At 41.6% G+C, this 27,397-nt stretch overlaps 1 protein-coding gene across 3 annotated transcripts; it reads right to left on the reverse strand.

Annotated features, from left to right (window-relative positions):
• Positions 1–526: 526 nt before the first annotated feature.
• Positions 527–20,362, reverse strand: LOC119813238 (zinc finger protein 2 homolog). 3 transcript variants are annotated; one of them, XM_038328451.1, is made up of 7 exons: positions 20,265–20,362; positions 19,029–19,085; positions 18,017–18,113; positions 16,519–16,650; positions 13,193–13,319; positions 6,307–6,396; positions 527–4,340 (listed from the first exon to the last, which is right to left on the reverse strand). In XM_038328451.1, the coding sequence occupies exons 3-7, from the start codon at positions 18,047–18,049 to the stop codon at positions 2,683–2,685; spliced, it is 2,040 nt and encodes a 679-aa protein (XP_038184379.1). In that variant the 5' UTR covers positions 18,050–18,113; positions 19,029–19,085; positions 20,265–20,362; the 3' UTR covers positions 527–2,682. The 3 variants fall into 3 exon arrangements, with proteins under 3 accessions (XP_038184379.1, XP_038184381.1, XP_038184380.1); XM_038328453.1 differs by lacking the exon at positions 16,519–16,650; XM_038328452.1 differs by lacking the exons at positions 16,519–16,650; positions 18,017–18,113.
• Positions 20,363–27,397: the final 7,035 nt, after the last annotated feature.

The raw sequence follows: 27,397 nt of genomic DNA on the forward strand, positions 1-27,397 counted from the left end.
CTAGAGGCCAGTGAGTGGTGGCACACCTTTAATCCCAGGACTTGGGAGAAGAGGCAGAGGGATCTCTGTGAGTTCAGGGCTACCCTGGGCTACACAAGAGTGACCAAGAAACAGATCCAGGTGATGGTGGTTCACACCTTCAATCCCAGCATAGGGAGATGGGGACTGGAGTGATATGGTTGGGCGGAGAGAGGAATATAAAGGGGAAAAAACAGGAACTTAGTGGAGTGAGGAGTCTGAGGATTCATGGAGACAGGATCTCGCCCTTTAGGTCTGAAGATTTGGTAGAGATGAAAGGTCTCTCTAGTGGTTGGCTGCTTTGCTTTTCTGATCTTCAGCTTGACCCTCAGTACCTGTCTCTGGGTTTTCATTATTCTAGCTATACTACCCCTCTGAGGGTAGAGGGGAATAAGCACCACAGTTCATAATCAGTTCACGCCACCGCTGCGAACCAATGTCCTTTTGGTGTGTGTGTGTTTTACTGTAAATACTTTTGCTATCAGACACACAAACCTACTCTGAGACATCATGTTAGGAAAAGAATGCCTTTATTTACTTGTGCCAGTAATAACTGTCATACACATTTAGATGACACAAGATTAAGAAGGTATATAATACAATGTCTGAGGCTAGGAAGATATAAAGAGGCCAGAATGGCATCAAATGTAGGAAATATCAATGTTCATTGCAACACGAAGCCACGGAGAGTCCTTCTGCTAAGTCTCATCATGAAACATGATATGACACACTCATATCCATGAACCATACATACATGAGTGTACTACCCAACACACCACAGGCTGGTCAGCTATACCCCTGCATGTGCCACTGGCCTCTCCCAAACTCTGGTTACAACATCACAAATGACCCCAGACAGAGACTGATGCCCACCGATAGACAGCATTACCAAGATTCATCTCCTGGCATGCAGATTTTGAAAAACTGGAATATGAGATTTACCATTAAAAAAATTAATGTACAGATTCCATAGTGATAATTTTCCTTGGTCAGGATTTTTGAAACCTGACAGAATTTTTGTTGAGAGGTTTCACATAAAAAAAAAAAAGTTCACACAATGATCTGTTTAGTGGAAGATCCCTACCAGAAACACTCGGTATTTATGGGAATTTTATCAGGATTTCTTCTCCCCACAAAGCAGCATGAGAATGAAGAGTGGCAACAAGGATCTCTCTCCTGATAGCTTTCTAAAAAGATAATTTATTTGCCTCACCCACCTCCTAGAGTAAACTAATGGCTGTGGACCTGCCCTATTTCAGATTGTGCAGATCTCCCTTCCATACACTAGAGAGACGGCAGAAACAGGTAGGAGGATCACAGATCTCAGGACAAACAGTATTCTTGAGCCACAGTGCCCTTCTCCACATGGCTCCCAAACATGCTAGAGGTTCTGTGCACTTCAGGCCAACTATGGATGGGCACCCAGGTGGAGTTTGTTGTAAGATTTTGGGGACAGTGGGATAGAGATAAACAGAACACGTGCACTTACATTCCACTACAGAGCTTAGCACGACGTCTCACAAATAGAAATGCACTGTAAAGCACAGGCTTATGAGTGCAGCAAAAAATAAAATAAAATAAAATAAAATAAACCTTGGGGAGCCCATGGTACTCTGCGGGATGAATTCCTGCTGGGCGACTTCTTAGAAACACTGCCCACATTACCTGCTTCACAGTGTCTCTGTGCTAATTCTAATGTCTCCTGAGGTCTGACTTAGAGATGTGGATCTTCCAGATACACAGTGATTACATCTGCTGACATCCAGTAAGAGGGTTTCCCACATACATTACTCATGTGCTTCCAGCCAGAGTCACTGATGTTTAGAGCGGACTGCCTACTGGAAAAGGCATTTCCCTGTAGATACTCTTGGGGTTCCTCAGCAGTGCAAGTTCTTTTATAAAAAGAGACCTGGCATCTCTTAAAGGGTTCCCTGCTTCCATTATACTCACCTATGTGTTTAGGGTTACTCACCTATGTGTTTAGGGTTACTCACCTATGTGACTTCTTTCATGTACGGCAACAGGTGGCTTATGGCTGAAATATTTCCTACAGTATTTAGAGTCAGAGTTTCTCAGTTTTGAGTTTTCAGGTGGACACGGACGTTTGTCTTGAGTACCTGTTTTCTGCACATAAACAACATTCATGGAGATGTCCCCATGTGTCTTCTTTGGTATGCAGTAAAGAATGACCTATGGGTGAAGGATTTTCTACATTCATAGGGTTTTCTTATAGGGTATACATTACCTAATGACTGATGAGATATGATATCTGGAGAAAGGGTTTTCAACATTTCATCCATTTGTATGTGTTTTAATGCACAGTGAATTACATCTATGGTTGAGATTTTTTTTACATTTATATGCTCTTAAGATTTCTCACGTTTGTGAGTTCTCTGATCTATCTTTGGCTGGAATATTTTCTTTTTAATTATAAAAGTCTGTCACCTGTGTGAATTCTCTGACATGTGTACCAGCTTGACACCTGGCAGGCCTTTCCACATACACAACACGGGTGGAGTTTCTCCGCAGGAGAGCTCTGAGAAACATGGGCAGACGACCAGTGGTCGAGCTGCTCTGCATCTTCCAATCATAGGGTCTCTCCCGGGTGAGAGCTCTCTGATGCACACAGGTGTGAACTTGACTTAAAGGCTCATCGCACACATTTCACTGGTAGTGATTCTCACCCGAGTGTGTCCTCTGATGTCTGGTGAGATGAAACTTCAAACTAAATGACTTCCTACACTGTTTACATTCATAAGGCTTCTCGCTTGTATGGATTTTCTTATGTGTATAGAGGCTTGGGCTCTGCTTGTAACTTTTGCCACACACTATACACTCATAAGGTTTCTCATTTGTGTGAGTTCTCTTATGTGCATGAAGGTGGGAATTTTGCTTAAAGCATTTTCCACATACATCACACTCATAGGGTTTCTCACCTGAATGAGTTCTCTGATGTACAGTGAGGTATGACTTGAGAATAAAAGATTTCCTACATTCTTTACATTCATAGGGTTTCTCACCCGTGTGAATTCGTATGTGCGTGTAGAGACTTGTCCTCTGCTTGAAACTTTTCCCACACGTGGTACATGCAAAGGGTTTTTCACCAGTGTGAATTCTCTGATGTACAACCAGAAATGACTTCAGCCTGAAAGATTTTCCACATTCTTTACAGTCATAAGGCTTCTCACCTGTGTGAGTCCTCTGATGTGCATGTAAGTGGGCTCTTTTGTAAAAGGCTTTTCCACACACATTACACACGTAGCGTTTCTCTTGCGTGGGGGTTTGCTGGTTCACAATGAGTTTTGACTGCTGACAGTCTTTACACTCGTAGGGTTTCTCAGCTGTGTGAGCTCTCGAATGCAAGTAGAAACCTGGTGTATGGTTAAAGGTTTTCCCACAAGTATTACATTCATACGCTTTCTCATATCTGTGTGCCAGCTCAAGCTGTAGGTTTGACTTACTAACTGTCTTTCCAGATATACTGTATTCATGGGATTTCTCAGCCTTGTGAGGGTTCTGTTGAACACTGCGATTTAATTTTGAGCCAACAGTTTTCCCGTACACATTCCTTCCATCCCCTATGATGCTCTGCTGAACACCCTTTTCTGATTTCTGACAAATGTATTTCTCATCTTCATTACATGTATAAGGCTCTTCTCCCACATGCAAACGCTGATGTTTTGGGAGGTTTGACTGTATATTGAATATTGGCCCACAATCATTACCTTTATAATATTTCTTTTCTTTGTGAGTTTTAAAGTGCTGTGTAAGATGAGAATTTCTATAGAACAATTTCCCACACACTTTACATTCAAAAGCTTGTTCCTGTACCTGGGTCCCCCCTAGACCAGGAAGAGCTAACTTTTCTAATCCTTTCCTGTAGTTCCTCCGTTTACTGGAGGGATCTCTGATAGGAAGTGTGTCCTGTAGCCACACCGTCTTCGTGTGGAAAGCATCACTGTGCCCACGACACTGCAAGTGCTGGTCTTCACATTTACTACTGTGATACAGACGGAGAGGCTCAGGAAGTCTGGGGGACACCCTGGTCACAATCGGAAGACCAAGTTCCTTTCCCGCCTGCACCTCACTGGGCTCACTAGGGAGAAGCACATTAGCCCACATATTGCGTACCCCAGGTCTCATTCCAGAAGACACGTCATTCTTTACAGCCAGCCTCAAAATACAGCTTGAGCTAGTAAATGGTTTTCCTGCTTTAGCCCTCTGCTCAGCTGATGTGCTGCTCTTGGCAATTACCAGATTGCGTCCACGCATCTTTTGATTATCCTGGCTGATCTCATTCGGGTCAGTCACATGCTGCTTATCTAGGAGAAATGAAGAAATGGAAGGTTTTCTAGTTAGTATCCATACAGATCAAGTGTAGTAAACTTGCCTGTTACTTAAGAATTTCTTGATGAAATGACGGAGACATCTCCAGTGCTTTTCAAATACTAATGATCATAGACAGAGGAACGGATTCTTGATATTCCTAATTTAATCACAATTAAATACAACAAAAGAAAAATCTGCAGATATTTGGTTCTATAAGTCAAGGTATACCTGTAACACTGGAAATGTGAGATTGCTGCAAAGGTCTGACATGAATAACTGGCATTTCCTATCTGTGTGAACACATACATGCTGACTCATAAAATCATGCTTCTCCATGCTTTTATTTACGCTCTGGCATTTTGACCATGCAAAAATTTCACAACAAATGAAGTTTCCTGGACAAATTCATTGCATATGTCGAATTAGAGTGATTTCTACAGAGAAAAGTGGAAGGTTAATCACTTAGCACAGCCCTTCACAAAATGTGAGTCCAGAGACAAGCAATTTGTGGGGTCATTTGCCCTTCAAGTCCCAGGTCTCCTAAATGTCATGCTAAGCTCTAGATGTACCCCATCCTAGAGTCTACACCGGGTGCTTCTTGGCTGCACAAATTCTGCTGTCTTCACACACGACTTCGTTTCCAGCACCTTTGCTTTGCTCAACCCCATGGTGAGCTGCCTAAACCACTGTTTTCAGTATTAGTTTCAAACTAGTAACATCGAAATTGGATTCGTAATAAAATAATAAGAACTCTCTTCATACTTCTGTCCACATACATACTGTATAGTATGTATAGAAATCAGTGGTCTGAAATAAATTAAATCAAAAGAAAGTCATAATATTAAAATTGCATGTTCTTTAGGTCTTAACTATTTTATTTTTCTTCTTTCATTCAGGAAGACTTTGAGGGAGGGTGATTTTTTTTTTAATGCCAAAACTTTCATTTCTTAACACAATGGAGCTCTTTAGTCTGTTGATAAATTTCTTGACTTACCACTGTGTGTTCCAGAATATTAAACAAGTGTACAAGAAGGAGCAAATAACAAGCAATAAACATATGAACAAATGCTCAAAACAAGCTACAGAAATGAGGAAAGGACAAGTAAGAACTTAAATAAAATAACCACAGACTGGATAGTTTGTTTAGCCTACAGTGACATACTGCAAAACTAGAGAGGGGAATGAATCTCTGTGTGGAGGCTTGAACCGAACTTGCTATGCCTACAGTAACATATGGCAAACACAGCCAAGGAGTGGGACAGCTAATCTTGGCTGTCAACTTGACTATATCTGCAGTCAACTAAAACCCAAACAGCTGCACACACCTGTAAGGGATCTTCTGGAATGGATCATTTGATGGGGAAGGCACACTCTAAATCTCAGCCAAACCATCTGCTGGCAGCCCATATAAAAGGTCATGGAAGAAGAAGGCTTTTGCTTTTTTGCCTGCTTGCCCTCACTCCCACTGGCAAGTATCTATCCTGCTGCAGAGACATTCCCTCACTGGTTTTAGACCTACCTCTTCAGGATTCCACTGCATATGGAAGACAACAGATCTCTAGGAATCCTTGGAGATTCCAGCACAAATTGGTACTGCTGAGACATCCACCCAGTCTCACTGACCTTACTGAATGACCAGATTCTTGGCCTATCTGTTGCGATAGCCTTTGTAATCTACTCTAATAAATCCCCAGTGTGTGTGTGTGTGTGTGTGTGTGTGTGTGTGTGTGTGTGTGCGCGTGCGCGCGCACGCGTGTGCACTCTATCAGTTCTGCTTCTTTGGGAAACCCTAATAAAGTGGTATACATGTACATTAAAGAGCCTTTTATAAACTGTACATACTGATTGTTGGATGAGTAAGAACACTTATACTCAAGTCTGAAACATGGAGAAAAGAGCTCAACACAGCCACCATCTGATAAGCTTTCTCAACTTGGCATCCAGGGTAGATTCACTGACCTGGGAGGCTCTGGTTTGGGACATCTTCCTTCCATGGCCCAGCTTCTTGTTCTAACTTCAGGATCAACTCAGGTTTTGGATCACACTGATCTAGTAATAGGAAAGAATTGTACAAGTTTTGGCTAACTGCTAAGTCAGGTACATTAAATAATGACAATACATTGGGCTGGAGAGATAGTTCTTGCAGAGGACTTGAGTTTAATTCTCAGAACCCGAATAGAGGTTCACAACTGTTTCCAACTTCATTCCCAGGAAACCTGATGCCTTCTTCTGCCTTCTGTTTATTAACTAATTAATTAATTTAATGTTTGTTTGTTTGTTATTTTGAGACAGGCTTTCTCTGTGAAACAGTCCTGATTGTTCTGGAACTTGCTCTGTAGACCAAGCTGGCCTCTAACTCACTGAGATCTACTTGCCCCGTCTCCTGAGTGTTGGGATTAAAGGTGTGCGCCACCACCGCCCAGCACTTCTTCAGCCTTCTGAAGGCATTGCACTCATGTTGTGTACAGACATACATGCAGGCAAAACAACCAAACACACAAAATGAAAATATATATTATTATGGGCAATGATCAGTGACAGGACCAATGAGAACATTTTATAAGTGCTTTAAGAACATCCACAGATTCAGCCAAAATAGATCAATTCCCAAGGTGTATTACAGTCAACTATGAAAAGTCCAAAACAGGACTGGAGAGACAGCTCGGTTGTGAAGAGCACATGCTCTTGCAGAGGAGTGGGGGTCAGTTCTCAGCACTAACACCAGGCAGCTCACAAGCCGCTGTGAACTCCAGCTCCAGACGAGCTACCTTCCTCTTGCGTCCTGTGTAAACACTGTACTCACATACATAAAGCCACATGCAGACGCACATAATTAAATATGATTTTAAAAAACCTACAAAGACAGAACTAAGACATCTTGAGAGCCAGCATGTGGCACATTTCTATAATTTTAGCACTGAAACAATTTTGAAGGAAAGTCTGTGAAGAGAGATCTTTTCTTTTTTGGTTTTTCAAGGACAAGTTTTCTCTGTGTAGTCCTGGCTGTCCTGAAACTCATCCTATAGACCAGGCTGGTCTTGAACTCAGAGCTCCACCTGCCTTTGTTTCCCAAGTACAGGGAGAATTAAAGGTGTGCACCACCACACCTGGCTGAGAAAGTATATCTCTAAAAAACAAAATTTTGCAAATTAAGAAAAAAAAGCAAATGAGATAGTACTTGTGTTTAAGACTGATGATTGGAGTTCAATTCCCAGGAACCACATGATGGAAGAGACCCAATCCCTGCAAGTTGTCTTCTGACCTCCACATACACCCCATAGCATATATGTCCCCACCATATACAAATAAATATAATAAATGCAATACAAACTTTTAAATGATAAGACAAAAACAGTATGTCATATGCTAAACATACCCATTATATCAAATAACTGTCTCCAGATGTAGAGACTTTACAGATCAAGAAAAAAATAAGATGATATATTGAAAATACCAAGAAATATTTCCAAGCAACAATATCATAACCAGAACATTCTAACAGAAATGAAATCTTTCAAATGCAAACAAGAGAAACCCTTCGTTACTTCAGGCTGACTGGACAAGAAGTGGATACTGTCCCCACTAGACATTCTACAGGATACTATCATGAGAATACATGGAGAGATAACAGCTCAAAGTAGAGTGGATGCACAAAAAGTAAGTTTAAAATAATTCCTATCTATATGGAAAATCACAGAACAACAAGATTTCTCAGAAAAGAACACAAGATATGAAGAGAAACAGCAACAACAAACCCCAGAATAGCATTCTGTAAGAATACAATCTGTGAATGAGAAGACACAGGCTGGCTGAATGACTTACAGAAACGAGACTTAATGATTCCCTACCCAAGCGAAAGCCACTGTGCCAGCGAAGACACAGCTCGACTGACAGTGAAGGGACTGAAATAATGGTCAACACACACAGACCTCAACACCCAACAGTTAACGATACGTAAGTCAGACAAAGTCACTTTAAAACAAGAGTAAAAAAGACAAAGCTCATTATAATGATATATGTATAATACATAGTCAAATATATATATTATATATAGACATATATATATGTCTATATATATTATATAGACATTTTATAGCATTCTACACACCCACACACCAATGCTGGAGGACCCAATTACACAATGCAAACACATGAGAAGTAAATTAACAGTGCAGGTTAACTTCACTTAAGAGACCAAAGAGATTTTAACCGTTACAGAATTATTTCACCCCAAAATCCTCATCAACAAAGTTCTCTCTAGAACATGTCAAATGTTAGGAAACAGAAGCAGCTTCAATGTACCATAAAACAAAATAAACAAACAAAAAACAAAAATAAACATACCCTGGGTATCCTAGACCACAAAGCACAAAACTAGAGTAAGGACTGGCTCAACATGGTGCATTAAAAGGATGGTTAAGCGAGCCGCGCGGTGGCTCATCGTGTAGGGAGCGAGAGAGTGAGTGCGTGCGTGCGTGCGTGCGTGCGTGCGTGCGTGCGTGTGTGTGTGTGTGTGTGTGTGTGTGTGTGTGTGTTGGCGAGTTCGAATCCCGTGTGTCGTGTCTGTGCGTGTGCTGCTTGTGTGAACTCTCCCATGGCTTCTTGTGGGGAAAAAAAAGTTAAAAAAAAATAAAATAAAAAAAAATTAAAAAAAAAAAGGATGGTTAGTCTGAGCCTAGCTGTGACGTTCTGAATGAGAATGACATCGTCCTTAGACTCATATGTTTGAATACTTGGTCCAAATTTGGTAAAACTGTTTGGGAAGGATTAGGAGGCATGGTCTTATTGGAGAAGTGTGTCACTGTGGGCAAGCTTTGAGTTTCAAAAGTCATGCGCCATTCCCAATGTTCTCTTTCTGCATCCTGTATGCGGATCAAGATGTGAGCTCTCAGTCGTTCCTGCTGCCATGCCTTTTGTTCTACCATCACGGATTCTAACCCTTTGAAATCATAAGCCAATTAAATGCTTTCTTGTCTAGTTCCCTTGGTCATGGTGTTTGATTACAGCAATAGAAAAACGACCAATACACTAGCCAAAGTTACACAGTAAGATCCCATCTTCACATAGGGTCAGAGATTTGCAAATGCTGTACAACTCAGATGATCAGGGTTGGAGACCCAGCACTCAGATAAAAGCTGGGCTTGGTGTGTGTATATGTGTGTGGGAGGGGCAGAGGCAGAAGGAGGAGGACAGAGACAGGCAGATCCCAGGAGGTTGCTGTGCTGCGAGAGCTACTTTTGCTCCTTCAGCCAATAGCCTTTGAGATACCAGCCCACTGGGGTGTGGTATCTTTCGCTTTAAAAATAAGCAGCGGCAGCCCTCTCTCTTGCTTGCTTCGGATTCCGCTTCTGGCTATCAGATGCTTTTCCTGGTCGTGCAGGAGGGAGGCTGTTGTCTAGGATGGTGATCTGTAAGTTTTTTTCCTTTAAATAAATAACCCTTTTATTAATCATAATTCCAAATTGATGTGGAATTGTTTTGTTTTGTGACTTATTCCTTTAATTGGCGCCCAACGTGAGGCTCAAACCCACGACCCTGAGATTAAGAGTCTCATGCTCTACCGACTGAGCTAGCCGGGCTCATAATTGTTTCTGTCTTTATCATACCTTTCATTGAATATATATGTCTATATATGTCTATATAGATAATGCTTAAGTTTCTCATAAGAAACAATAAATTTTCCTGCAGTAATCTTTGGAGTTTCCAGGAAGAAGATGGGGCCCCACAACATCCACTCCACATGGCTGGTATGACGTCATGATACTGATAGTGCTACGACAAGTCCTGTTGTGGGTACCAGCTGCACAGATGGTTCCAACTTGGCTAGCTGAAATGGTGCACATCTTAATCAACACATTCTGGCCAGACCTCTACAAAACACTCAAAGACTATTTGCAATTTTAAAAGACATTGATCTTGAAATTTAACCATCATTTTACTCTTACAGGATCCCCCAGAAAGAGCGTCACCCCCATGACAGCTGGAAGTAATTCTAGAGGACGATGTCCCCTCTCCCAGTAAAGCTGTCCTTGGGTTTAGGGACATTATTTAGGGGCTGATTATAATTAGTATATGGTTGAGGGTTGGGGGAGGAATTTTATAAGCTCAGGGATGGATATATATGTAAGCTCGGGAAAACTGGATGATGGGATAATAGATTGGTATTTGTGAGTTATTGTTTATAGATAAATGCATTGGCATAGATTTATGTATATGAATACAAAGTTAAATTATATTGAATATTGTATGCATGCATGCTTCTACCTGTTTAAAACATTTTCTATGTATTGATATATATATTGTATTGATATATATATATTTACCATATTGCAGTGTACATTTCTACCTCTGATTAAGATACTTATATGCTGCTTATGTAATGATATACATTGTTTACATTTGGAGGATATTGTCCTCATTTATTGCACAGTTGTTTATTCTCTTAGTTTTTAAGTTAGATGGGTATTAGGAATTGTAGATCAATAATCATCTATGTCTGTCATATTTATAGTTAGACTAATCAGGTTCTTTAGATACATAGAGATTATACTCTGTATAAATAATCTTCAACCTCTTCCAAGAGCTGTAGAAAATGGAGTTTAATCTAACTTAGAGTTCTGTGGTAGTGAGACACAATCGCTCCTGGCAACACCCATCTATTCCTGAGAGATGATGAACACCAAAGACACTCCACTTGGAGCTTGTCTTCTTCTTGGCAAAACCGGCCTCTGGGCAAGGAACTGCCCATACCTCAACTACTGACAAAATACATAGTATCCAGAAATGGATAAGCAGAACTGTCAAATCTTGCCAAGACAGGGTAAGACAGTTTTGAAATATTTCTTGCCTTTAAAAATAATCTGTCGGTTATTGTAGGCCTTAGCCAAAGTTGGTTGTTTCAATGCTGCAAACGTGACTTTGGGTGATTGCCCAGGTAGCCAGTTGTCTCTGTGAATTGTTGCATATTTTGGAAGTTGTTTGATTGCACTTCCTAATTACTCAGGTAACATTATTTCCCTTCTCAGATCTTCATAAATGTAGCTACTTTCCTCTCATGACTTGGCCAAGTTATTTATTATACAAGACTTAGGATAGTTAGAATAGGATATTTGTTCTTATTGTACATAATTTTGTAGTAGGTTTAGAACTCTCTTACTTAAACAAAACGGGGAGGTGCTGCGGGAGCTACTTTTGCTCCTTCAGCCAATAGCCTTTGAGATACCAGCCCACTGGGGTGTGGTATCTTTCGCTTTAAAAATAAGCGGCGGCAGCCCTCTCTCTCTTGCTTGCTTTGGATTCTGCTTCTGGCTATCAGACACTTTTCCTGGTCGTGCAGGAGGGAGGCTTTTGTCTAGGATGGTGATCTGTAAGTTTTTTCCCTTTAAATAATCCTTTTATTAATTATAATTCCAAATTGGTGTGGGATTGTTTTGTTTTGTGACTTACTCCTTTATTGCTGGCCAATAGCCAGGCTGGAAAGGCAAGCTTCAGGTTCAGTGAGAGAGTCTACCTCAATATATAAGGGGGAAAGTAGAGGAAGCCTTCTCATGCATGCAAAGGGTCAGGCAAGAACCACAAACAAACAAGAAGTCAGGTATTTAAAAAATTATGAAAAGTAAGCTGAAAGTAAATAACACTGTCCTGAATGAAAAACTGTTAAAAACAAACAAAAAACTTAAAAGTGCATTGCAACAAATAATAACTATACCACCATTAAACAACGTGGTAAGAGCAACGGAAAGGAAGCAGTAAGTTCCTACAGAAAAGCAATGAATGAAAGAGGAACAGAGAAAGGACAAAACACCAAAGTAGAAATTAGTACAAAGAAAATATCAGCGAGAGCACAAATGTAAAAACTGATACAAGCACAAAACTAAAAGAGCAGCACACAGGAAGAGGCTGTTTGTTGCTGAGGTGTGCATGTACACGTTTGGTTTTAGTTATTTTGAGACAGAGTACCTATGTAGTTTTGGCTGGCCTGAAGTCACCCTGTAGACTAGACTGGCCTTGAACTCACAGAGATCTGTTTCTATCTCCCAAGTACTGGGATCAAAGGTGTGCACTATCATGCACAGTATATAGGAAGAGGTTTTTGCGAAATAAATATAAAACTTTAGCTTCTGCTGTCAACATGCTAGTGCGATGCTCTCTCTGCTCTCTGCTGCGTCTCCCTGTATTGACAGCTCAGGCTACTCCACAACGAGGCACTAGAGAGGAGCTGCTCATCGAGCCTAATGTTGCAAGACTGGGGAAGGCAGAACACCTCCTGGAATATGTACAACTGTGATGTGCCAGTTAAAAACAGAAACAGCCCTGGATGTGGTGGAGCATTCCTTCAATCCTTGGAAAGCAGAGGCAGTCGGATCTCTGTGAGTTCAAGGACAGTCTGGTCTACATAGTGAGTTCAAGAACAGCCAGGGCTATGGTGAGACCCTACCTCAAAAAACAACAAACACCAAATAGGGACTTGGAGAAGTGACTCAAAATTAAGAATACTTGCTCCTCTTGCAGAGGACCTAGGCTTGATTTCCAGCAATTACATGGCCACTAACAACTGCCTGTAACTCCAGTTCTAGGGACTCTAAGACCCTTTCTGACCTCCTTGGGCACTGCACACATATGGTGCACACACATATATGCAGGAGAAATACCCATACATATAAAAAAAATAATAAAACAAATCTTAAAAAAATACAAACAGTCTGGAGATTAAGCTCAGTGCTGGGTACTTACCTACATTGCACAAGACCTAGTTTGGTCACTAGCACACACACACACACACACACCCTTGGAAGAAGTTCCTGTAGTTACCAAAAAGCAATAAGTACTGGAGATTTTCACTCACTCAAGGACCGCAGGCTGCTGTAGGTCTCCAGCATCACATCCCTGTAGAGCTTCCTCTGAGCATCATCCAGGTCCTGCCACTCCTCCCAGGTGAAGTCCACAGAAACATCCTCAAATGACACCAACTCCTGTAATCAAACATCCTTCCTTAGCCCAAGCCTTAGCCTTGGGTCAGAGACAGGAATATGGGAGGTCACTCCTCTCCACAAGCATTGTTTACACAGGATATACATTTAAGGTTTCTTATCATGGAATAAAAATCATCTTCAAAATGCCTTACAAACATACTAATTTAGTAATGATGAGAGACAAAAGAGAGAAAAGAAATGTAAGCAATTGATAATTCTCTGGTTTCCCACTTAAAATACACTTCTGACTCGAACAACCACAAATCCAAGCAGTCAATGTTGTCTCTAAGTTATTTATAAAGTACAGTTGTAAGCACCCACATATGCTCTTCCAAAAGCTAGAAGAACTGCTAGATTCAACAGAAATAAACATCACTAGCATCCTATAAGGCAATATATAAACAAGCAGAAGCCAGCTCAACACCTCAACATTTTGAAAGTCATCCCATGAAAGTAGAAATGGGGAAGGTCTCAGGGCAGAGTTGGAGGGGAAGAATCACTTCCCAGTTTCCACACTGGGAAATAGGGCACTAAGAATACAGAGTGGAAGACATGCAATGTGGTAAGCTCCACAGATCCCACTCCCACAGAAGGCTGAGACAGGGGGACCAAGAGTTGGAGACGAGGCAGACACAAGAGGTGGTAAGGAACTGGAAACTTATCACAGAAGAAACACAAAGCACCAACAGAAAATAAAAAGAACAGCATTTATTAATTTCTTTTGTCTTTGATGAAAATATCAGTTTGTTTCCAAGGTTTCTACATAAACATTATTTAGGAGTTGATGTATTTAACTAGGCGGCATGAAAGAAGGGTGATGATGGAGGCGGGTCTTCTATCTATCTGATGATTTCATTGGTTAATTAATAAAGAAACTGCTTGGCCTAATAGATTAGAACATCGGTGGATGGAGTAGACAGAACAGAATGCCGGGAAGAGGGAACTGAGGCAGATGCCTGGGGCAATCGTCATGCCTCTCCTCTCTGGACAGTCACCATGATTCTCCGACCTGAGACAGACGTGATGGAGCCAGCCACCAGGTCAGACATGCTGAATCTTTCCTGGTAGGCCACCACCTTGTGGTGCTACACAGATTACTAAATATGGGTTAAAGCAAGAGAGAGTTAGTAAGAGGCTAGAGCTAATAGGCCAGGCAGTGTTTAAATGAATACAGTTTGTGTGTTGTTATTTCTGGGGCTAAGCTAGCTTTGCGGGAGCTGGGCGGGATGAAAAGCAGGTCTGCCTGCAGCTCTCACTACAGAAGGGGGGCAATTTGTGGGAAGAACAATAGATTTTTTTTTCTCCTGTGGTTTTGCTAACCTGTAAACTGTTTTCCCATGATGACTTGCTTAATTTCTTTTCGAACACAGGCAAATTAAGATGGCATGTACAGACTCAGAACAGAACAAATACCTCCATCCTCTCCTTACTTCAACTCAGTCCGTATGAGCTGACACTGCCTATGGAAATATCTGCAGAAGTGATTTGTCATCTCTGACTACTGTTTAAAGCTGGTGCCCAATAACTGACTTAGACAAAAAAAAGCAGCATTTGAGAGTTGTGATTGAGAAAGAGGGAAAGGGCTGCTTACTCTTTGAGCATAATAACATTGGAAAGACTTTCACTCATCATCAGACCAAACTTCCTGGGAAACAGAATAAGAAGTTCCTTAGCCAGAGACACAGCTTGGAAAGCAGTGACTAGGAACTACCAGGGTACAGAACCAGAAGTTCAGCTAGGGAGGTGTCCAGCCTTCAGGGTTAAGTCACCCACCACACCTGCCCAAGACCCCAAGAGTGCGGTGAAGATGATGCCTCGCAAGGTTTACCCCCATGGCTCATTACCAAGTTCCCACACATACTCCAGTCTGCTATACTTCGTACAGGGTAGGTTGAAATCCATGTATAAATGTCAGATATCTGAAACAAGAGTAGTCATAGTGGGTGTGAAATAAATTACTGGCATCATTTTGAGACTTAAGACAAATACAATGCACTAGAAAGATGGCACCTTGGATGTGCTGGCACATGTGTGGAGGATTCCAGGACATGGGACCACAGCCTACGCCTTTTCAGTGCTGTTTATGTGGACGAACATATACCTCCATCCCCACCTCACTTCACCTCAGACAGGACTAGGTGACGCTGCCTATGGAATTACCTGCAGAAATAACCTACAACCTCTGATGACCTTTTAAAGCTGGCATTAGGTTTGCTGCTCTTTTTCTTACTGATCAGCAAACTCCAGGAGGCCACTCTGAAGCTATCGTGGCCTGAGATGTGATCAATACCTTGCTTATGTAACTTCACCAAAGCAGGAGTTGCCGCTTATTAAAACATAAACTACAGCTCTGACATCCAAAAAATACAGACAACATCAGCTAGAGAAGATCCAAATCCGAGGATGGACCAGGGAACACCACAAACAAACGCTGATGAACACCCACATATGCACAATGAACTGAGTTTACAGCCCACACTGCCTTGTTGGTCAGAACTGTTCTACTTTTAATTTCCAGTGAGGTAATACCTTTCTGAAAGGAAGTAGAGTCAATAAGCACACACTACAAGAAAAGCTGAGAAATATGAATTCATACACATTAAAATTAGATTCCAAGAAAAAGAAACAGCAGTCACTTCTAAAAATGCTCACTTCCTAATTCCAGACTGAAGAAAAATTACAGAAAAAAATTTAGCATCCAAAATACTTGCTTGTTACATGTGGATACATACAAAAACAGTCCTGGAAAGTGATCTATCATAGCTACATCCTCAGACATAAACATACTTGTTATAAAACAGAAGTAACTGACACAACTAGTCTTCATTTCTGTAACTGGTCGTGTGTGTGTGTGTGTGTGTGTGTGTGTGTGTTAGCTGTCTATCTTATTCTAGTACTCACTCTGTATTTCCCCAGCCTTCAGCAAATGTCTCAGCAGGCCTTGCTTCTTTACTAGGAAGCACAACTGAAGTGTCTGGAATATTTGTAGTCCTGCCCGACAAAGAGGGCACAGTTGTACTAAGAGATGCCCTTAGTGATTTCCTTTCATGGTTTGACTGTGGAATGTTCCCTACAGGCTCACTGTTTTGAGCATGAGATCCAAAGCATGTAGTGCTACTTGGAAGGCTGTGGAAGGGTTAGGTGGTAGGGTCTGGCTGCTGGAAGTAGACTAGAAATGGGGTGTCTCTGAAGGTTATACCTGCCCCTGGTTCCCACTTCTCTCACAGGTTCCAGGTTTGCCATGGTGTGAACAGCTGCTCCTCTTCACACTCTCACCTCCACTGATGGAGCCACTCCAACCTGCCACCACTGCCATGATGGACTGATACCTCTGAAACAATGAGTCAAAATAAATCTTCCCTCCCCTACGTGGTTTCTTTCAGGTAGTATTTGGTCCCAGCAACACAAAAGTAATTAATATTCTCTCTTATCTCCACAGTATCCTATAGTCCGATTTTCCCTGGGTAATCTGGATTACTCAGGAAAACCATCACTAGCATCTTTACCACCTATTGCTTTGGAGTCATAAGAAGCAAAGTACTTTGGATAAAATCAGTCCCTCTAGCTGAATAGAGTCATAGTGGTGGCCTTTGGTAGAAGCATTGCTCCTTATCAATATAAGACAGGTAGGCCAGTATGGCATGTGGCTATGGGAACAGAAACAAAAAAAGGTCCTAGTAATGGGGTGTAGTGTATACCTTTGAGGCCAGCACTTGGAAAGCAGAGGCAGGTTGTCTGTGAGTTCAAGACCAGCATGGTTTTCAGAGCAAGTTCCAGGCCAACCAAGCTCACATAGTGGGACCCTGTCTTCAAAGCTCCTAGTGCTAAGCACTTACTAGTAAAGTCTTCTGCTGTGGTCATAGGAGCTTTGATAGGAGACACAAATACGTTTATCTCTTTCTACCATCCAGACAGTATGTCAACACTCCTTTTGTCCAAATGTGCTTTCAGTGTTCCTTCTAAGCTATTGACCATGAACCCGCGCCACTGTGTAGGCCAGTGAAGGAGAGTGCACAGTACGCTTCTCACCTTTACCTGTGGATTCCCACACTCTGGCTTCTGTCTATGGCAAACGTCAGGCAAGCTGAGGAACCTGACCCAGAGTACTTATGGCCTTTGTAGAGAACCCTGCAGCAACCCTGTAGGGACTACAATCTAGCTGGTCTTGTTTCCTGTGTTTAAAATTATGTCAAGACATTTTTGAGCAAGGAATATATTTTGTATGATCTACAAAATAGATAGAAATATTGATACAAAATATATAAGCAAGATATGTACATTATCTTGCTCCTGTTTTTACTCATGCTCCACGTGCCTTTCTCATGACTCGTACACAAATGGTATCCACTAACTTCTGATTTTCCCATTTATTCCCAAGACCTTTACCACACCTGCCTGCCAGCCATGCAGCTCGTCAGCACTCAGGCATTACCACTGAGGAACAGACCCTTCCAGCCTAGCAGAGACAGACAGTTCCGGTGTGACAAGAAAGGATATACTTGTCTCTCAGCAACCACACTTCCTCATCATCTACAGCATCACATGCCTCCACTGGAGCAGAATGAACAGCAACAGAGCTGGCAGAATTGTAACTCATAACATTAGACCTCAGGGAGCATGGGGGTGTGGGGGGGAAGTGGAGGGAATAAAAAGAAGGGTCCAGAAAAAAAAAAAATCCCTCATTTTAGAGTACTCACCAAAGCCACAAGGTAGATTGGCATCAATATCATATACAAGAAAAAACATGGAGGATACGACTTCCATTCTGACAAGGAGAGCTTGATGCGCCTTTTCCTATCAACACAGGAGTTAAACTTATGATCTGAATGCTACATAAGTGGTCCATGCTACCAAGAAATATTCACTAAACTCACACCAAAGGACTGGATCACAGAAGTCTTCTGGTGTGAAATGAGCAGAAGAAAAGGATAAGTTATGATCAGGAGAAAAAGAACTCAAAAAATAAGCTAAGAAAGCAGCAGCAGCAGCAGCATCGGGACTGGAATGAAGACCTTCCCAGTAAAAAGGATGGGCAGAACTTTGCAGGATGGCAGAAGATGGAAGGCAGCTGGCAGAGAACAATGTTTCCATTTGACTGTGATGAGATGTTGAGAATCTGAACCACGACTACAGTGATTGGGAGAAAAAAAATGCAAACAGTGAAGATGAATTATTACTAGAAACATGTCTGGACATTGCTATGCTCTACATGCACGCACGAGCACAGACACACGTAGGGAGAGAAGTGAAGGGCCCGCAGTGCACTGTCTTCCTACATTCCAGGTCTCATCTGACATAGTGGGGTCTTTCAAAAGCTGTCTGCAACTATACAACTATACAACCTTAGCAAAGAAAACCCCCGTGACTCCATCTGAGTCTGAGCACTTGTGAACACTGTGGAAGGCTGTGTTCATCTCCAGCCTGGGAATGAAGCTCTGTTCACAACATGCTGTGTCCATGAAGCCTGTTTAGACTTCACGGGACATGAGAAGTTGGCACTTTCTGAGTCAATCCAACCCCTATAACAAACAGACCATGTTAGGAAAACCAGAGACCGGTTTGCATGTGACCCTATAACGTGGCTCCGTCAACACATCCGGTGCTATCATCTGCATGCATTTATCTTACATCAAGCTTATTCTTCCATTTCCATTTTCAAAAGTCCTAAAATACAATATAAGACAAGGCAAGGCTAACTATACTACTTACCCCAGATGTGTCCATTGTCCTAATGCTTTCAGACATGTGAGGACCGTGCAATCACAGCTAGAAGAGAAAGTCAACAGAAATCAACTCACTAGATATGTCCTGCTTTCAGATCTCAATCTGCAAACACAGGAAGAAAGCTACAAGACCGACAAAAATGCCTCCCTGTGTGGGAATGGTGTGTTATACTCGACAACTGCCACAACAGATCTTGTTGAAGGAGCACCAGGCACTTTATTAAACGATGGAGATTCATCTTTCCATTATACACATACTGTCTTACATATTGAAATTTCATACAAAGCATGCCTTATCCAATCTACATGGTTTACTCTCAAGACTTCCCTGGCGGAACCAAACACTGAGTGTACTCACTGCAGGACTTTGGCAGTGATATTTCCCAATGGCTGGGCTCCCGCACTCAGGTCTTGGTATATAGCTCCCTTCCCCAGTCACTTGCTCTGGCCAGTGGAGCTACGATAAATGTGACCTGTACAACTTTTAAAATGAGTTTTCCAAGGGCAACTAGCCGAGATGGCAACTTGCGTTCCTACACACCGCTTCTACACCGTCTTTAAAAAGAGTATTAAGTTTCTTCAGAACACTAGAGGTAAAAATACTACAGGCTGCAGGAAGCCACAAGTCTGAGTGTAGGTCCAAAGGCGCTGAAACCATAATAAGACAGCAGCGCTCCAATTGCCGTGCCATAGCTTTTCCCTCCAGACACAACAGGTCCCCACTGCTACCGTGAAGCAGAGATGCCCTTGGCAATGAAGCGAGAACAGAGTGATGGCTAAGTCTCTGGTAACTGGTCCAGCTGATTAACACCCCAAAGTCACAGGCCCCTCACCTAGGATTCCAGCCATCTCTTCCCTCTCAACCTCCTCCCCACCAGCTCTTCCCTCACTAACCGGTCAAAGGACCGACGACTCCTTAATGCCTACCTCCTGGTGAAGCCCTCACAACGAAACATTACAGGGTCAGTCTGCAAAGACTTCTGAACCTCAGGGTGGGGACACACGCTAGACAACCTGGTGGAGGGAGGGCTGAGCTCAGGAGCCGCAGGAGATGGAGTCGGGAGCAGGGCCAGGCTGAACACAGCTTCCGGAATGGAGCGAGATAGGCGGTGAGCTCAGCCCGGCACAGGTACCCAGCCCAGCGCCATCTGCACCCGAACAGCCGAGGAGACTTGGACCGACACCGGCCAGCTCCCTGCGGTTCCCCAGAGGCTGCACTCACCTTGGTGCCGGGCGTCAGCTCCTGTGTGGCTTTTACCAGAAGAACGTAGGGCCAAAAGACCGGGAACCAATCTCGGCGGAAACCGGAAGCAACATGGCGGACCCGGAGGTAGATTGGGAAAGTACGCCCCGCCTCAGAGCTGGGTCTGATTGGACATATCCCGAGTCTCCACCATGATTGGATAGAATATCTTGAGTGACAGTAAACGTTACCAATCGTTGACGGAACAAGGCTGACAGGCGAATTCTACTTACCACTTTATGCTGTGATTCATAAGACTTTCTCCACTTACCCTCTGACATCATTAAATATGTTTTTTTTCTCTACCTGGCTATTCCATTTAATGTGACGTCCTTCAGGTTAATCTACGTCATCCAAAGTGACAAGATTTTGCTATGTTTGATACGTCTTTCGTTGTGGATATTCACGTTTCCTTTTCATCTACCTAGGGATGAACACAAGTAATTTTCATACCTTGACCTCTATGGATAGTACTGCAATAACTATAGCAGCGCAGGAATTTCTTGCACATTGACCTAAAATCCTTTTTTATATGTTCAGATTTGGACCTCCCGGTTGTTACAGCAGTTGCTTTTTAATTTTTTTGAGGAACCGACACATTTTCCATAATGGACATCCAGCCATCCATTTTCAGCTCCTTTAAAAAAAAAATGGGTTGCTCATCTCCACATTCTCAGTAACACTTGTCAGCTTTTCTGTTTCTGATAAATTCACTCATACTCATGATAGTAACTTATCATGATTTTTAATTTGCATTTCCTGATGTTTGCTAATGTTAAAGGCTTACCATTTCTATGGCCACACCCCCAGATTTGGCTAGTTTATATTTTATACCATACATATACAACCATATAAAATATTAATTTTCTCTCTCTCTCTCTCTCTCTCTCTCTCTCTCTCTCTCTCTCTCTCTCTCTTTCTTTCTTTTTTTGTTTTTCGAGACAGGGTTTCCCAGTGTAACAGTCCTAGCTGTCCTGGAACTAGTTCTTGTAAACTAGGCTGGCCTTGAACTCACATGGATTCACCGGCCTCTGCTTCCCGAGTGCTGGGATTAAAGGCGTGTGCCATCACCGCCGGGCCTACATTCTTTCTTATAATAAATACCTTAAAATTCCTTCACTGTTCAAAATGTTTTCATAGCATTTTCATTCAAATATAACATATGTGAACATAACTACATCACCCCTATTCCTCTTGTTGCTCTACCTTTCTCTTGCCAAAGTCCTGTTACTCTTTCTAAACATTTCCCTTCTCTTCTCAATGGCTAGAAGCACTTGCTGCTCTTCAGATGACCCCCACAGTACCTATGTTAGGCTGCTTACACCCTCCTGCAACTTCATTTCCAGAGGATACAATGTCTCCTGTCCTTCGTGGACACCCCCCCCCAGATTATACTCGTACAGAACACATTAAAAAAATAAAACCTTACATGCAAAATTGAGTTTTCACTCCCAAGGGAAAACATGCAATATTTATTTTTTTTCTGAGTCTGGTCTACTTTGTTCATGTATGGAGGTGTTCAATTCCAATGTTTCTTGTCTATTTAATGTTAATGTTAAGACTTGTCTATTTAATATACCTTGCCTACTTTAAAAATGATTTTAAAGTTAGTTAATTGTATGTATATGTGCACCATGTACATGCATAAGCCTGTGGAGATCAGAAGAGGTGTTGGACGCACACATGGTTGTGATCTACCATGCGAGAGCTGGTGCCGTGTGTACATTTTTGAAAGTGAAACAATTATGTGTTTGGCCAAAGAATATAAGCTAGAGCCGGGTGATGGTGGCCTACACCTTTAATCCCAGCACTCGGGAGGCAGAGGCAGGCGGATCTCTGTGAGTTTGAGACCAGCCTGGTCTACAGAGCTAGTTCCAGGACAGGCTCCAAAGCCACAGAGAAACCCTGTCTCGAAAAACCAAAAAAAAAAAAAATAAAAAAAAAAAAAAAAAAAAAAAAAAAAAAAAAAAAAAAAAAAAAGAATATAAGCTAGGAGAAGGGCATATTTAGGGTTCTACAGGAGTGAAGTTAAACATCATCTGGTCTCACAGTCACAGATGTTTGTACATCACATCCCCATCAGCAACATCTGGATCAGGACCCTGGAGAGAACTCGCTGGTCACCAACCCCTGTCTTTCCTTGTTGTGAATGGAGGTGTGGCTTCTGTGGAACTTTTCTTCACGGTGGCAAATGTTTCCGTGTGGAACAGCCCACTTCTATTGTTTGAGCCCAGTCCGTGTGGGCTTCTGTGTTACACTTCAAGCTCTGAGTATCATCCTTATATTATCAGGTCACCACAGAGTCCATGTGTGACAAGGTTCAATGGGAATGCAAGGAACTGTCCCCAAGCCTGGGAACAGTAGGAGGAGAGGTACAGACCGAATGCTCAGGATGCATTCTTGTTTCCTGCTCACTTCACAAGGACTGTGTACTAAACCACCCGCATGAATCTCAACCATCTTATCAATGTTGAGATTCAACCATCAATCATGACATCGAGATACAACATGTAGAGTTGAAAGATGGGGCCTCTTCTCTGAGGAGAGAGGACAGTGAGTGTGCTATTTATAGCAAAACGTTCTTGTGAGTTACTTAAGGTGGAAAGTTTGTATTTCTACCCGAGATACTGTTCTTTAAATGTTGAGTAGCAAAGGTTAAAGTTAAAGAATGTTTGCCTTTGTGGCAGAGGCTTGATAAGAAATGAGTCTAAATTAATATGTTCCTCCAGACCTCATACCCAGAAAAATGGGGAAGAAAAATGATGTCAGAAATGATCATGGCGGCATTGGAATCCTTCAGGTTTTTCTGGAGAAGTAAGTCTATGATAGTATATCAACAGTTTCTGGTTTTCTCTCTCATGTGCATGTGTGTGGTGTGCATGTATGTGTGTAGCTGTGGAGGGTGACCTTTACTAGCTGAGTCATCTTGCTGGCCCCCACATTTCCCAATTTCTGAACTTTCAGTTTACACATATCTATATATTTATTTAAATGAGATTATAAATAGAATATATTTCATATTTTAAAAAATCTAATCTTTTTTTGTAACCCTGAGTGGCCTAGAACTTGCTATATAGACCAGGCTAGTCTCAAACTCATAGAGCTCTATTCATCTTTGCTTCTGAAATGCTGGGATTAAGGGCATGAGCAGTTATTTATAGCTACTCTGTCTTTAATGGTATATTTTGATAATTTATACTTAAAATAATTATTGACAGAATTATGTTTAACTATCTTATCTGTAGCTGTTTCATAATTATTTTTTATTTCTCGCATTTTCTTGCCTTCTATTTCTCTTTGCATTTTTCTTTTAGCGTATCAGTTCTACTTATTTTTAAAGCTCTAGTACATGTTCTTTAGGTTCTAAAATGCCTGATTAAAAAACTTAGGGCAATTTAAAAATAACACTACACCACCACTTTTTATGTAAAGTAGATACATACGAGAATATCAATTTTACATCATACATCATTAGACAAACCATTACCTACAAGAAAGAAAGCACTAAAAATAAATTGTGTACCTTCACATTCTCCATTTATATTTGATTCTGTCATATGGACTGCATGAGGAGACATATTTATTTTTGGTTAACTTAATAATAGTTTAAGAGAGGGAAATATCCAAACATTAGGAATATACAAAACCACAAATTATGATCACATCTTTTTGTGAGATGGAAGTTAGTTTTCTTTTTCTTTTTATTCTTTTCATTTCTTCTTCCTTTTTTCTTTTTCTTTGATTTTTCAAAAAAGGGTTTATCTGCATAGCATTGGAGGTCCTGGAACTCACTCTGGAGACCAGGCTGGCCTCAAATTTACAGAGATCCACATTCCTCTGCCTGCCACTGATGGAATTAAATGCATGCACTGCCACCACCCAGCTAAAGAAAGTTAATTTTCATTTTTTTTTAAAAAAGTTAGAATTTGGATATTTGACTTGAGATTAATAGCACCTAACAACAGCATGAGTTTTGAGAAACAATATTTGATAAGAACCCCAAGATACTGAGTTGGTGTGCCATGATTGTTACAAAGTATATTACAGGACTCAGACTTTGTACTGAATATGAAAGCCTTGTGAGTTCTCCTTATAACCCCACACTTGGGAAGCAGAGGCAAGAAAAGGAGGAGATCAAAGAGCACCTCAGAACAGCCCCTGAAATACACAGGATGAGGCCACATTTCTCATAAATTAAGTAAATTTTTTATTTAGAAAGGAACTTAAATACTTCATCAGAGAGTGGACAGTGTCCAATTATAAATACATGTGCACAAAGACAAAGCCGGGAGCTAAGACACAAAGGTCTGTGATTAGATCACATTGCAGAGCTTGTCAGAGAGACAGTGACATTGGCAGTGAGAATCGCTGTCCCTGAAGCATGCAAAACTCAAGAGGTCCATCTGAGAACTGTGGTGAGCATGCTTAGGGCTGACATAGTACAATCCCTTTTATGATCAGTAGGAGACATCCAGTGGGAATCCAGCAATAGTATTATTCACAGGGAAATAGAGGGAGAGTACAGGATCTGGTTATGGAGAGAAAATCTATTCCATGTGGGGACTTCAGAGCCACTCAATAAAAACAATGCTCCTAAGTTCTCCCAAAGCCTGGGAAGGGGGAGTAAAACAGTCCTGCTTGTAGAAGGAGCGGTAGGCTGCGTTCCTGCCTGGCTCCCGCACAGCTAGCTTTATATCCGAAATAACAACACATAAATTGTATTCTTTTAAACACTACCTGACCCATTAGTTTCAGCCTCTTGGCTAACTCTCACATCTTGATTAACCCATTTCTATTAATGTGTGTAGCACCACGAGGTGGTGGCTTACAGGGAAAGATTCTAGCTTATGTCCTTCTCAGGCTGGAGAATCATGGCGACTGACTCACTTCCCTTCTTCCCAGCATTCTGTTCTGTCTACTTCACCCACCTATGTTTTGACCTATCAGGCTAAGCAGTTTCTTTATTAATTAACCAATGAAAGTAACACATAGACAGATGACCCTCCTCCATCACCTGCTGGCCATTTCCTTGTGTATAAATTCAGGCTCTGCAAACAGAGATGGAAACAAGACTGAGTGAGCTGTCTAGGTCATCCTGTAGTAGAAGCCTGGGCAGCTGGAAAGCAGGTCAGCATAGGGTTGAACACCAACCACCAAACAGCTTCTTCAGCTGAATATAGGAGTGATGTTTCCGGTAGCAGACACATATTTTTTTGTTTGTGCGTCTCAAGAATCTATCTAGGTATAATTTTTCACTTGATTTTAGCCATTCAGTTTGTTATATCTTATAAGATTCTGAGACACATAGTTTAAATTTTTAAATACTACTATTTATGTGTGGATCTGTATGTAGATAGCGCACATGGGTCTGGGTGCCCATGGAAGTGGGAAGACTTCCTGGAGAGGAAGGTCACTACAGGGACTGTGATGGCATGCTACAGGTTCCACAACTGGATTGATCAACAACATTAAGTGTCACAGGAAGAGAAAGGGGTGTGGCTATAGAGATGAATAATTTTCTTTGGTATGGTTCTTGGTTTATTGACACAAACTTAAGGCCAATTTTGTTATATTGTGTATATGTATTTCTAATCTTGATTAAGATATTATGTTTATCCAGCTCATTTAAAAATATGTGAAAAGTACTAAATTTTTAAAATGCTTAAATGCATATTCTGAAGGTCTCTGAAAGACTTGAAGAATATCTAACTAATTGAAATATATCTCTGTATATCTAGAAAACCTAACTAACATGACAAGCTTGACTATTATCAATGATTATCGATTAACCTATATTTCTTAATTATACATTACATTTTAGCTCCTTCACAGTCAAAAAATTCAAAAATAGCTCAATAAAATACATAATCAGACTCTCTGTGAATTTTCCATTTCTATGTAGCTTATTTTTCTTTACTCCTTTTAATCTATGACTATCTATACTTTGTCTCTTTAAGTACTTTACCTTTTTAAAAAAAGCATTAACTTTGTTTTATGACTCTCTATACTCTTTCTCTTCTTTCTCCCAAGCCTACATACATTTATCCAACACTGTGATCCATTGAGAGGTCATTTATGTCTGAATCTGTTCTATTGTGAATCTGTAATTCTTTACTGTCCAGGAGCACTTCTTATAAAGCTAAGCACTTCTTAAAAACTTAAGCTGCATCATTGCTTGGGTAATTCGTGAGGGCCTGCTTGCCCTGACCAGTCCAGCATGGCGGAGCTGCTCGCACCTCTGAGCTGTGAACACTGCCTCATTTCCAGGCACACAGCAAGTTCATGTTGCCATCAAGCAAGCTGCTGCACTCTGCTCACAAACCCAACTCAAATGCTCTGTAGCCAGACCACCTGCCTGAAAGAGTCAGAGGTCACAGTGGCAGCCTGGCCCAGAAAGCCTACATTTTAAAACTGCTACTTTTTTTCTGCTATGGCTGCTGACTCAGGAAAATCTCTCCTAAAGGAGTTGTGGCATGCTGCAAGCCAACAGCAAAAAGTTGTGTTAAACTCTCTCCCTATTTTTTTTCAAGGCAGGGTTTCTCTGTAGCTTTTGGAGCCTGTCCTGGAACTAGCTCTTGTAGACCAGGCTGGCCTTGAACTCACAGAGATTCGCCTACCTCTGCCTCCTGAGTGCTGGGATTAAAGGTGTGCACCACCACCACCTGGCTCTCTCTCTATTTTTTTAGAATCTTGTTTTAAGCCCTCTCAGGTTTTACATGGGTATAGTCCACCACGTTGGAGTGCCAATCTCTTGGAGAGAGATGCTATGGACCTGCCGCCGGAGATAGACATGCTGACACTTTGCTGGCAAGCCACTGAAATGTGGTGATATACAGATTAATAGAAATGGGTTAAATTAATATGTAAGAGTTAACCAATAAGAAGCTAATGGGCCAAGCAGTGATTTAATGAATACAATTTCTGTGTGGTTATTTTGGGTCTAGCTAGCCAGGTGGCAGGGATGAACAAGCGGGCTCTCTTCCTACAGGGTGTGATGTGGTGTGTGTGTGTGTGTGTGTGTGTGTGTGTGTGTGTGTGTATGTGTGTGTAGAGGGTTGAAATGTGTGGCTCCAGCTTGGCCATGACAGCTACACACTGTAGTCTTGGAGGAC

The sequence above is a fragment of the Arvicola amphibius genome, chromosome 4 (assembly GCF_903992535.2).
Source record: "Arvicola amphibius chromosome 4, mArvAmp1.2, whole genome shotgun sequence".
In the NCBI taxonomy this organism is placed as follows: Eukaryota; Metazoa; Chordata; class Mammalia; order Rodentia; family Cricetidae; genus Arvicola; species Arvicola amphibius.